This window comes from Bos javanicus, chromosome 4 (genome assembly GCF_032452875.1).
Source record: "Bos javanicus breed banteng chromosome 4, ARS-OSU_banteng_1.0, whole genome shotgun sequence".
Classification (NCBI taxonomy): domain Eukaryota; kingdom Metazoa; phylum Chordata; class Mammalia; order Artiodactyla; family Bovidae; genus Bos; species Bos javanicus.
The window spans coordinates 71,940,754-71,954,279 of record NC_083871.1 but is presented as its reverse complement, the minus strand read 5'-3'; the positions used below and the strand labels follow the sequence as shown (position 1 = coordinate 71,954,279).

The 13,526-nt window shown below is 43.7% G+C and overlaps 1 protein-coding gene across 7 annotated transcripts in view; it reads left to right on the top strand.

The window, feature by feature from the left end:
• Positions 1 to 13,526, top strand: part of PALS2 (protein associated with LIN7 2, MAGUK p55 family member) — a 165,054-nt gene that overhangs the window by 20,419 nt on the left and 131,109 nt on the right. For 2 of the 7 annotated variants that reach the window (XM_061414331.1, XM_061414330.1), the window contains exon 1: positions 9,441 to 9,761. The exons of 1 other annotated variant lie outside the window; for it this stretch is intronic. In XM_061414331.1, the coding sequence (XP_061270315.1) occupies positions 9,515 to 9,761 (247 nt within the window). In that variant the 5' untranslated portion in view covers positions 9,441 to 9,514. Of the gene's footprint in view, positions 1 to 9,050; positions 9,136 to 9,404; positions 9,762 to 13,526 lie in introns of those variants that run through there. 4 more of the 7 variants (XM_061414335.1, XM_061414336.1, XM_061414329.1 and 1 more) reach the window with 4 other exon arrangements.

The following is a 13,526-nucleotide window of genomic DNA, read 5'->3' as shown; positions in this document are numbered from 1 at the left end:
GAACTGATTCAAATGTGTTTTTTTAAATAGCTGAGTAATGTTCCATTGTGTATATGTACCACAACTTCCTTATGCATTCATCTGCCAAAGGACATCTAGGTTGCTTCCATGTCCTAGCTATTGTAAACAGTGATGCAATGAACATTGGGGTACATGTGTCTCTTTCAATTCTGGTTTCCTCAGTGTATAACGCCCAGCAGTGGGATTGCTGGATCATATGGAAGTTCTATTTCCAGTTTTTTAAGGAATCCCCACACTGTTCTCAATAGTGGCTGTACCAGTTTGCATTCCCACCAACAGTTTAAGACGGTTCCCTTTTCTCCACACCCTCTCCAGCATTTATTGTTTGTAGACATTTTGATGGCAGCCATTCTGATCTGCATGACATGATACCTCATTGTGCTTTTGATTTGCATTTCTCTAATAATGAGTGATGTTGAGCATCTTTTCATGTGTTTATTAGCCATCTGTATGTCTTCTTTGGAGAAATGTCTTTTTAGTTCTTTGGTCTGCTTTTTGATTGGGTTGTTTGTTTTTCTGGTATTGAACTGCATAAGGTGCTTGTATATTTTGGAGATTAATTCTTTGTCAGTTTTGTTTGCTATTATTTTCTCCCATTCTGAAGGCTGTCTTTTCACCTTGCTTATAGTTTCCTTCATTGTGCAAAAGCTTTTAAGTTTAATTAGGTCCCATTTGTTTATTTTTGTTTTTATTTTCATTACTCTTGGAGGTGGGTTCTATAGGATCTTGCTATAATTTATGTCAGAGAGTTTTCTGCCTATGTTTTCCTCTAAGAATTTTATAATTTCTGGTCTTACATTTAGATCTTTAATCCATTTTGAGTTTATATTTGTGTATGGTGTTATAAAGTATTCTAGTTTCATTCTTTTACACATGGTTGACCAGTTTTCCCAGCACCACTTGTTAAAAATTCTTTTCTCCATTGTATATTTTTGCAGAAACCCTTTTAAAATGTGTTGTTTATTTTCTATTTCATTTATCACTTTTTTAATTCTTTAAAAGTCTAATTCAGAAAAGAACATGCACTATTCTATAATATAGTTCTACTGTAACAAAAACAACAAACATAGCTTTTTCACAAATTCTACTTTGTTAAAACAGGCAGTAACTTTGAAAATCACGGTGATGAATCTGAGTTAAATAACATGTTATGGAGAACCCTTAATTGTGGTGACTTGTACTATAATTCATTCCAGTTGAATTAACCTGAGAGTTACAAAGCACTCTGTGTATGAAGTGTGGGAATGAGCAGGAGTTTTGCACTTGAACTGACTTGAACACTTCATAGTTAGGGAGCCTTGGGCAGATTAATTTAATCTTCACTTGTTTCCTCATTTGTAAAATGGCAATGATAATAATGATTCAAATAGGATATAAAGGACAGAAAACACTGTCTGCCACATAGGCATGCACACAATAGATAGTTGTTATTACTCACTGTTATTACCAAAACAGGATTACCAAAAAGATCTGGTTTTTGAGATTTATAAACAGCTGATGATTGTAAAGAGAAATATAGTGCCCTGTACTTCCTAGCATGAAGATGGCATCATTTTGCTGCTGCTGCTGCTGCTAAGTCGCTTCAGTTGTGTCCGACACTGTGCGGCCCCATAGACGGCCGCCCACCAGGCTCCCCCGTCCCTGGGATTCTCCAGGCAAGAACACTGGAGTGGGTTGCCATTTCCTTCTCCAGTGCCTGAAAGTGAAAAGTGAAAGTGAAGTCACACAGTTGTGTCCGACTCTTAGAGACCCGATGGGCTGCAGCCCACCAGGCTCCTCCGTCCATGGGATTTTCCAGGCAAGAGTACTGGAGTGGGGTGCCATTGCCTTCTCCGGGCATCATTTTAGAATGGGCTATTAAGTTCTTGGATTTATTTGTAACACACACACCCCCACCCCCCACCCGACACACCCCCTACACTTAGACCTATTTCCTACTTCATTTTTGTTCCCACTCCCCTGACCATGTTTCATTCATTTATGAAACAAAAACATCTTAGGGGCCTATGCACTCACTTTCTTCACTTGCTTTTGCCCTCAAGTCTGCCCTCCAGTCTTCCAGAGGCACATGGGACTTTGAGTTTTGCCCTTTATTTCTGTACTTAATGACTATCAGACATTCTGTGTCACTCTAATGCCATAAGACTCCACATGAAGATCTCTGCCCTTCAGGACTTCATGCCTCTCTGCCTATCCAGTGAGCCTAGGATACCATATAAATGCCATATATATTCAGTCTTTACATTTTTTTTCTGTTTTCATATCTTTAAAAATCTACTTTTGATGCCTGAGTATAATGGCCTTTAATTTTTTCGCTCATGTATAAATAGGAAAGGTGGAATTTGGAAGCCAATTTTAAATGAGACTCCAAAAGGGTTAATTAGACATAACGGCTGGCTGCTGTTGGGTTCAACTCAAGTAGCTCAATTAGGGTCCCTGCCTGAAATCTAATTTCCCTTGGAAGAGCTTCTCAGCTGTAGCTTGTATATTCAAGAGCAAGAGTTCCATTCTAATTAGCAATATTTCTTCCACTTAATTATCTTTAATTTTAGAAGTCCACCATCTAATAACTTTATCTGTTTCAATAAATGAGCCCCTACTATGAGTATTATTGTGCCAAGCATTCCTGTACATAGCACCCTGTATTCTTATCTACAGGCAAGTAGGAAATGAGGCTGGCAGTTGTGGTGTAAAGAGTATTAAGATAAATATTCGAAGACGAATGATGCTATTGTGAAGCAGAATAGGTAAAGGGCTGTAAGAGATAAAATGTTACAAGAATCCAAATGAAAACAGTTGCCTCTGTTTGGAGTGGAGCAGATAAGTTTTAGTGGAAAAGGAGGATGCGAGATGAGCATAAAAGCTTGCATTGGGGCCAGCAGAAATGGGCAAGGCATTCCTGTCAAAACAAAGGGGTGGAAATATAAAGATGCACGATGTGACTGATGTGTAATATCCCCCCATGCAGGTGGGGGTGGGGTAGTCTTGAAAGTCACTGTGAATGACCTGTGAATAGCGTTTCACTGGCAGTGAGGAGGCAAGGATGATGTGACTGACATCTGGCATTCAGGTTCATGTGGGACAGGGCAAGAAGTCTTCCTGGAGGGACAGAGGAAATGAACAAGAGAACCCACTCCCATGAATGACATTGAAAAGGCAAATTTCAAGGGACCTGGGTTCAGGCTGTGTGTGTTAGGGAGATGGTAAAGAAGGCACAAGGGAAACCTGCAGGAGGAATAGTGTAGGGAGGGAGAAGCAAAACATTTTATTTTAGATGTTGTTTAGAACTGTGAATGGATTAACTTGATGGATATATTCAACAGGAAGTTGAAAACATACCTAAAGTGAAAGTGAAATCGCTCAGTTGTGTGTCTGACTCTTTGAGACCCCATGGACTGAATTCTCTAGGCCAGAATACTGGAGTGGGTAGCCTTTCCCTTCTCCAGGGGATTTTCCCAAAGCAGGGATAGAACCCAGGTCTCCCCTATTGCAGGCAGATTCTTTACCAGCTGAGCCACAAGGGAAGCCCAAGAACACTGGAGTGGGTAGCCTATCCCTTCTCTAGGGGATCTTCCTGACCCAGGAATTGAACCAGGGTCTCCTCATTGAAGGCAGATTCTTTACCAACTGAGCTATTAGGGAATCCCTAAAGGGAGTAGAGAACTGTAGATACAGATAGGCAAGCGTTGAAGATAGAGCCTTAAGGGTCGATAGGGCTTCCCTGGTGTCTCAGCAGTAAAGAATCCACCTGCTCTGGCGCTGGAGAAGACTCTTGAGAGTCCCTTGGATTGCAAGGAAATCAAACCAGTCAATCCTAAAGGAAATAGACCCTGAATATTCATTGGAAGGACTGGTGCTGAAGCTGAAGCTCCAATACTTATGGCTACCTGATGTGAAGAGCTGAATCTTTGGAAAAGACCATGATGCTGGGAAAGATTAAAGGCAGGAGAAGAAGAAGATGACACAGGATGAGATGATTGGATGGCATCAACTGACTCAATGGACATGAGTTTGAGCAAACTCCGGGAGATGGTAAAGGACAGGGAAGCCTGGAATGCTGTAGTCCATGGGGTTGCAAAGAGTTGGACATGACTGAGCGACTGCACAGCAATAATGGAGGGGATGCAGATTTGATCTCTGGGTCAGGAAGATCCCCTGGAGGAGGAAACGGCAACCCACTTCAGTATTCTTGCCTGCGAAATCCCATGGGGTAACAAAAAGTCAGACGACATAGCAACTACGCAACAAGTATCGATGAGATTCTTGAGAGAAACAAGAATCACTTCTTTGTCTACACTTTGTCCCTCAAAAATCTCTCCCATTCTTAAGTGAAACATTTTCATTTAGGAAGTGGAGGAGATGACACAGCAAGTTAAGAGGGCAGAGAAAGAATAATCAATGAAGGAGAAGGAAGTCCTGGGGTGTACAGGGAAATAGAAGGAAAGGAGAGGTTTAGGCAGGGGCATGGAGGTTAACTCCTCCAACTCTGCAGAGGAGTTGGATTGCTTGAACATTAAGCAGAAACTCTCCCCATTGTGTCTGCCTAAGACTCTTAATATTGCATTTATCACGTGATCATGTAATTACTTATTATTCTCCACAGTGGCTCAGATGGTAAAGAATCTGCCTACAATGTGGAATATCTGGGTTCACTCCCTGGGTCAGGAAGATCCCCTGGAGAAAGGAATGGCTATCCATCCCAATATTCTTGCCTGGAAAATTCCAAGGATAGAGTCCTTAGGGTTGCAAAGAGTCAGACATGACTGAGTGACTAACACTAACACTGACTACGGGTTGCCTTCTTCTGACATTATTCTCCACCATTGGGTAGGGGTAATTTGGTATTGTTAATTATTTTATTGTCAACATTTACCGCTGTAAATGACTGAATGAATGGACACATGAGTGAAAATGTCAGTTATGCCTCAGTATAGTTTCAATTAAGAGGTGAGTGTGGAAGCCAAATTCCAATGCCTAAAGTAAATGGTCAGTCAAGCTATGCAAGCTATTTTTACTTTCGTAAGAAACAACAACAAAAAAAACCAACCCCAAAACATGCAAATTCTTAGAACTGTTGACTTTACTTGCAGTGATAAAAAAAAAAAAAAATGAACTGCCCTGTGTCAGGGAATGTTCTTTCTGGTAGGTAGGAGAAAGTGCTGCTAAGAATAACATTTCTGTTTATTTTGAGATTGTCTGTTGACCTAGTGGGACTTCAGAGAGATTTAGATTACAAGTAAAGCCTCTGACAGATATCTATGAAAGCGAGATTAAAACAATAATACACACAATCAACTGTGGTCCAAGGGCTTGTAAACCATTGCCAGTTGGAATGCTCAGAGAATTGGGAACAGCGATCTTTAGGCAGCCAGGTGAGACTAATCTGGGGAAGCTTTAGGAAGGAGATAAATTTAAGCTGTTTTGAAAGGGGACTATTCTAGTCAATTGGCAAAGAGTCTTATGGCACACGATTAGGTATTTTAATTTGATTACTTGAGGTAATTTGGAGCCACCCCAATATTCTGAAAAGACTTGGTATAAAATGTTTGGAAGATGACTCGTTTCAGTAGTTTTTAACGCTGACTGCATATTAGAATCACCTGGAGAGCTTTGAAAAATCCTGGTGCCCAGACTGTAGGGCAGAACGATTTAACCTAGAGGAGGAACCCAGCCATCAATATTGTTGTTTTTGTCTTTTTTTGATTGTTTAAGTTCTCTGGATGATTTCAGTAAACAGCCCACAGTAAGAGGTACTGCTCTAAGTGTCAGGAAAATTGCAAGCAAGCAAGCAAGAGACTAGAATTAGAAAGGTTAGCAAGGAGGCTGGAAATCGGAATCTGACCTAGCTTTGTGAACAGAGATAAAAGGGGTGAAGCTAAATAAAGTATTCTGGAGGAAAGCTTGGTTGGACTTTGTGGTGCATGTCAGTTGCAATTTTTCACAAAGCTATATTCCCAGAGCATCACCATTCTTAATATGATGGATTAGTTGAAAAATAGGCAGGCAGGACTTGCTTTGCTAAGATTTGGGGCTATTAGCAAAATTCTCAATTTCTGAAGCACCAAAGCCACTCAGAAGAGAAAAAAAAATCATATTGAAAGTATAGAAGCTTTTGTTTATATTTGAAGCAGGAAATAAAGCCAATGATGGATGGTCTGGAATTAGGAATCAAAATTCAGACTTTAAATTGATTTACAGTTAGGAGAGATACTGGGCTGGCAAAATTATGACCCTTTTAGAGTAACCTTGAAGAAAATGAAAAGCCAAACCATTAAGAGAATTCCTCATCATTTTCAAGCATAACATTCCCTTTCCTGGAATAAAGAATTTGTAACAGGTATGGGAAATGGATGGGTTTTGTCTCAGAAATGATGACCTCTTAGAAAGGTGAGCTGGAAAGCAATAATGAGAATTCCAATGTTCATATTAAATCACTTTAAATTTATTCCAGCATGTCCCATTTTCAAAGTTTAGGGGAAGGGCAGAATGTCATATGTGGCACTACTATTTATAAAAATTAGTGTTTCATAGTAATATATCATATTTGATAAAATAGGCGCTGGAAAAGAACTTCCCCTGCCAAGAGTATCCTGAAGGAAAGCAATCGAAGGCAAATGTAGAGCAAAACCATTTTCCTGGCTCCAAGGATGAGGCTGAGACTTACAGGCATGATAAGCCTCAATGTAATAGCTGTCATTACATAGTGAAAAGACTTGGAATTATAAATGAAAGATAATTGTTCCTGTATTGCTGCTTCCATGAACTGGGTTCCTGGTACATGCAGCGATAAGAGAGTTGGGCAGGACTGGTCCCAGATGTAAGTCAGGGAAGACTACATTTGTGACTTGAGGGGTAGAGACTCCTGTCTCCCTCCAGAAAACTTGGTCAGTGACTGTCATCCTATTTTCGGGAGTGGGATGTGGAGTAGGAAGTTAGTACATTGCTTCCAGAAGACCCTGGAGAAAATAAGTGTACTATAAGGGATGAGGAACACAGCAGAAATTACATTCTTCACCTCTTCCTCAGAGGAACTCAGGGCACTCCCTGGGTAGGATGAGGTTGAAGGTCAAAAGGAAGAAGAGAATCAGAGTTGGCCAGTCTGGGTAAGGTGCTGCAAGAATGAGCCACTGGGTATCTTCCTAGGGGACACTTATGGATCTAGTAAGCAAGGAGGCAGAAAAAGAAGACCTGAAAGTTCTGTTGATTCTCTGAGAAAAGAAACCCCATTCTTTCCTTCTGCATCCTTACATCACTCTTGGGCCCAGGGCACCTTCTATTTCATTTCATCTTGCTGACCACAAGGGAGGGAGGCTCCACCTGTGCCCAGAGTTACTCTGTATCCCTTAGTACATTCAGGTGTCCTCAAATGCTTCCAATTTCCCTTCCTCAGGGTTGCTGTTCCAGGAAAGAAGGTTCTAAATTAATAGTCTAAAAACTCCCCCTGCATGTTGGTTTGCAAAATTAATGATCCTTATGAAAAAGTAAATTAATCTTTGATGCTTGGTTGAGGCTAAGAGAAAAATCACTGTTTGGGGGACTGGGCCTTCTTAATACCCCTCATCCAAAGCATTCTCTCTCTCCCTTCTGGACTAACCACACTCACAGAGATTGGGAGGGAAGGGTGGACAACACAGCTTGAAAGTCCATCTCTGAATCCACAGGGCCGTGTTGCAAACATTTATCAAATGCCTGTTTGCGCAGTTCAGTGCAACTGTGCCCAAGAGGAGCCAGGAAAGACTGCAGGGAGGAAGCCCCCTGATGTGATGTTCCTCCCTTGCTAAGTTTTACTTGCACTTTCTACATACACAGTTTGAAAAGACTGCAGTAAACATTTTGTAAAATGTAAATACCATGATCACGGTTTCTTCAGTTTCAGGAGGAACACAACAGCTTTGCCAAAAGCCCCCATCACAGGTTCCAGGGTTCACAGATCTCTCGGGATTAGATAGATATTAAAGGAATTGGAAGTTCTGATTGCCTCGCTGTGTTTTTCTAAACCGAGCCTCTGCTGCACTGCGTTGCTCAGTTCAACTGAAAAATTAAATCTGCACTCCTGTCAAAATGTGTCATCTGCACACCCGGACACTTATCCCAGTTCATCATGCTTTCTGCGGAGTCGAGGTGGAAAGAATGCTGCAGCTCCCACTTGCGAGGCCTGGGAAGACCAGGTGTTTGGGAGGATCCGAACAACTGTTGTCCTCGGGAGTGTCCTGCGGAGCCGACCGGGAATTCCACGGGAACCTCGGTGCTAGGAAAATAGCTAGTGTCCGTCCGTTTCCTCGGATGTGAATCACCCTGGTTGGGCTGGGAGAATATGAAGGACCTCGTCAGCGCTGTAGAACCTGCCAAATACACATCAGAACCAGGGGCGTGTGTGTGAAGGGGGAGGAGGCAGAGTCTCCGGAGGCTTTTCTTCGAGGTCTATTTATCCTTTGTGCCCCACGGCTGGTGGGTTCTTTGAATGTAAACTCTTGGAAAGGGCCGGGGGAGCCTCTTCCACGCTCGGGGGAGTATCTTGCTCGTCTGTAAATGCTGAATGACAGCGGCAATTTCGGCCCGGAAGGGCCGGTGCGGATTGGGTCTGGTGACCCTCTCGCAGGCGCGGCTCGGGGCCAGGACCGGGGACACCATGGAGAGGCCGCGGAGCACGGGCGGCGCATCGGGCCCGGGCGCAGTCTGCTGGCGCTCGGAGGGGGCCCCACCTGGTCGCGGAGCCTCGGCCGGAGAGGCGGGGCCCGGCTTCCCGGAGGCGGCGGCGCCTCCTCGAGCCCGAGCGCGCGCTCCCCGGCCTCCGGCGCACGCGCGAGGCCGGGAGGGAGCGCGCCCCGGCGGCGGCGGCGGCGGCGGCGGGAGGAGGAGGGCGGCCGAGGGGAGCCTAGCCGCGCGCGCGGAGGTGGTGGCGGCGGCGGCGACCTGAGCCGGGTGGAGTGGAGAGCGAGGGAGGGGGCGGAGGGAGAGGGAGGCGGAGGGGAGTGAGAGCCGCATTTCCAGTTCCCAACTACGAGCCGCGAGTTTGTAGATGGGGCTGCTCCGTGGCGCCTGCGGCTGAGAAAGAGCAGCGGCGGCGGGCAGAGAGGAGCGACGGCGGCGCGGAGGAAGCCGAGGTGCGAGTCGGTGAGTTGCCGGGGCCCCCACGTCACTCGGGTAACGGTCTCGCCGCGCGCCGGGCCGGCCCGGGGTGGGGGCGCCCTGTTGCTGGTGGCTTCGCGCCACGCGGGGACCCCGCCCCGCCCCCTCAGCACCTGGGCTTGGGCGGGCGACGAGGGTTGCTCCGCTCGGCCGGCGCGGGAGGGGCGCGCTCTGCCGGGCCCCCGGCTCCTGGGTTGCTGGCGGGCGGGCGGAGCGCGGCAACGTGTCTGGCCCATGCCGCCGCGCCCCGCTCTCGCCACGCGCTCCGCGGCGCGGCCCGGGCGGAGGCAGGGCTGGGGCTGGGGGCGCGGGGCCCCCTCCGGCCGCCGGCACTCTCTGCGGCGGGAGTGACGTTAAGACTTGAATGGAGAGCCGTGCTGGGGGCGGTTGTGGCCGTGACAGACACCTTCGGGGGTCGGTCCTCAGCGCGGGCGGTTCCGCCGGCCTCTCGCTGCCTCCCAAGCTCCGAGTTCTTGGGGGAGGAGGCTTTGGGCAAGTACTGCTGCCACTTCCGAGGCACGAGACTCCAGTTGTTTGGCCAGAGTGGTTGTGGGCCGAGCACACGCTGCTCCGGAGGCGTTTGCGGCTGAGGCAGTGCTTTCCGATTCTGGGTACGTTGGTCTGGAACCAAAAAGGTTCCTTTTTTTTTTGCGGGGGGGGTGGTGCTTTTTTGGGCGAGGTGGAGGGCCAGGAGGGAGCCGATGGTCGGTGTGATGACAGGATGGGGATTGGTTGATGGGTGTTTTTTGCAGAAGGACTTTTTAACACTTTCTTGGGAGTTTCGTCTCAATTTCCTCAGCTCCTGAGGTTACAGCTGGAGATTCCATCCATTCAACTTCCATCAGCTGGGGCACGTTAAGAGGGGTCGGGGGTAGGAGAGGAAGGTAATTGAAGGCTGATGGGGAAGCTCAGAAAATTCACCGCATTACTTACAAACAGCTGGTTTAAGGTCAAGCTAGCCACGTTTTACTCCCCTTCCATGCCTTTGGGGATGGTTGAAATTTTACTTGATGCTTTCTCAATTGGTCGTCTTGTTATATGGCTCAGAACATTTGAGGTGCGTTAAAATGCTCTTCAGTTGGCGTATGATTTAGCAGCCATTTCTTCCCGTGAAATCTTTCGAATGGTCGTTCGGAAACTTCTGTTCGTCGGCTGTTTTAGGTGAGGTAACACGCTGGTACCAATGCGGAGATAGTTGCGGTACGTTGGTGAAACGACGGACCTCAAGGTAGAATTGTATCAGGCCTGATTATAGTCAAGTCTTCTGAGGCCTGATTACAGTAAACAAAGAACTTTTGGGGGTTGTGTCATTTTGAGGTCATCTGTATCTGAAATCTGTCATATATTTAAATTCATGTTTTAAGTATACGTTGGCACAGTGTGTTACTTTTTAAGGTCTATGCTTCTTTTAGTTTAGACTAGGGTTACATAATATACAAGTGGTAGCATCTATAATGGTTCTGTTTTTGTCCTGTAGAGATTGCACACTAAATATGAAAAAACATTCTGGGATGTGTTTGTCCTTTTCTAATTGATGCTGCTCAAGTCCTTTTCCACTTGGAATTTCAAAATGAATTTTTTTCTTTCTTTACTGGAAAGAAACTGGAACGCTGGAAAAATTGGGGGCTTATGCAAGTCTGGTAGCTCTATATAAGACAGAATCATTTTCTGTTGTTCTGTAGGCCAACTGTTGGATTTTTTCTTGACGAATCATATTTTTCTTAAACATTCGTGGGAGCAGTTTGCATTTTTCTTGAGTCCCATTTCAGGCTGAAATTGTTCCAGAAGACTACACAGCCTGGTACTCTAGCTTCTTCCCCCACTCTCTCTCTCAAGCTTGGGATAACCAAGAAAATCATAATTGAGAGGCTCCGTATATGTTATTTGTGCTCTGTTTTGAAAATTGAAGTTGTATGAGTATTTACCACCCCTTTATAGAGTTTACCATTTAATAATGGATGATGAGCAGAAGACAACCGAGATTTTAATTAAATACCCTTCACATTTTTGACATCCAAACTTTGTTGAAAGTGAGTGATAGCATATTTTTGCTGAGAGTTACAAATAATACAGGGTAAAATACTAAGAAAATAAATACTAAAATGGGCAAGAGAACCCATTTGTACTTTTTGTGTCACTTGCTGTATTATAAATTACCTAGTTAGGTGGCTTTATAAAAAGAGTATCTTGCAAGTTAGACTTAGGTTTTTAGCACTGGTAATAATTTTCTTTACAAGATGATTCATTTGGTAAGTGACGAAATTTGTATCAGAACTTCACTTCAGGTAGATGTGGTTGACTTGCAATGGATGTCCTGATATTTATTTCAGGAGGGATGAACACCTCCCCATTAGATAAAATAGTTGGCTATTTGAGGATATCACTAAATTATTCCTTAAAAAAAGAATGTACTGAGAAAAAACAACCTATAGGTTCTTTCCTTCCAAAAATAGTGTTCACATTTATGAATAATATAAGAGCAGAAAAGCATATGAGGTCTCTCTACAGATATTGTGATAGCATTGAATTAAAGATTTTATTTCTTCTCTGTAGGTACCAGATTCTGCATATATTGTTTTTGGTCAGTCTTAGAGAAGCTGCAATGATTTTCTCTCTTCCAGTTATTTGTATGTGACCACTGGGGGGAGACTTCACAATTTAGGTTGATGGTATCCCTCTCTCTACACTGCTGCTAATCATTCCTGGGCACTTTGCCCAACTACTGGAAATGTGTTGAGGAAGATGCACTTAGAATCGAGTCCTGATCAAGGTGTCTAAATGACTTTTATTTCTTTAACTCACACCACACTCAAAAAGTACCTCTCTTTATAAATTGTGTTTTAAACAGTTTACTTTTGGGTCTGTGTTACATGGGCTAGCTAAACATCTAACGGTGAAAGAAGAGATTCATGAATACATTAGAGCTTTCAAAGATCTGACTTTACTGATATTAATCTTAGAAGCAGTGCAGGCTTAATTACTTGCTTTGTGTACATAGGAATTAGTTGTCTGGAAAAGTCTGGAGAGAATATCACTCTTCTTTAAGGTGTACAGTATCCAAACCTCTCTAAACTGGTTGGTCTCTTATTTTAAAAAGCTTTCAGAGGGAGAGAGATTGAAGCATCCTTTGTGCCTAATTTCACCACACGGGGGAAGTTTCTCCTTTATCACAGTGATAGAGATAAGACCAAAACTCACAACTTTGTTGACCATTAAGTTGAAGCTATTCTCAAGAGGTACAATAAAGTCAGGAAAAACTCTAGTTTCCAGTCTTCTCTTCTGACAGTATTTAACTTTATTAGTGTCCAATTCAGTAATAACTCAACAAAGGACATTATTTTTATAGTAGTTTATAAAGAACTTAAATTCTTCATAAGATCTTGATTGTAGCAGATTTATTCACTGTATAATGAGTAGGATAGAATTTGAAGTAGTTTCTATCACCTTTCCTAGTTTCTTCATTTTTACAATGGCTTCACTTTTTTTTTTCCCTTAAAAAATTTCATAAGTACAATAAGAGATGTTTTCTGCTGAAGAAATGCAGATTCCTGGCCAACCTCAACATTGTGTTTACTACTTGGGGAATAATTTCTAATGGTCTGCAAAGCAAAATGAGAAAGACAATGTAGTGAGTTTTTCATAAAGCTCAAGTTACTTTCAAATCCTTTCCTCTGCCTACTAGTTCCTATAATGGTCTGATTCCTACTTACTTTACTGACTTACAGCTTTTTCTCTTAGATCGGTTGCTCCTTTACCACTTCTGTAGCATTCTCCCTTGTTCACTGTTTTCCATCTACCCAAGGCGTGTGTGCTCTGTTATGTCTGACTCGTTGTGACCTCATGGACTGTAGTCCACTAGGCTCCTCTGTCCATGGAATTTTCCAAGCAAGAATACTAGAGGAGGTTGTCATTTCTTTTCTCCAGAGGATCTTCCTCACTGAGGAATCGAACCTGAGTCTCTTTTGTCTCCTGCACTGGCAGACAGATTCTTTACCACTGCTGTGCTTGGGAAGCGCCCTTCTTTTTTTCTGCTCAGAAATGCCATGGCTTGTTCCTGACTTAGGTCTGTTCCCTTTGCCTGGAATTGCCTTGAAACATGACACAATGGCTCCTTTTCATCATTTCAGGTTTCAGTTCAGTAACTTCTTTTTCAGTTCAGTTGCTTTCTCAGATAAGCATTACTGTGGAACCACCCTGTCATAATGACACCATCCTCATTTCCCCTTATCCCATTACTTTTTTCTTTTTTTGCAGATTGTTTATCATATCTGACTTTGTTTTTTATATTATTTTGTTATCTGTATGCTCTCATTAGAATGCAAGCCCCATTAGAACAGTGATTTTTATCTCTTTTGTCTTAACAGTATATTTCAAGA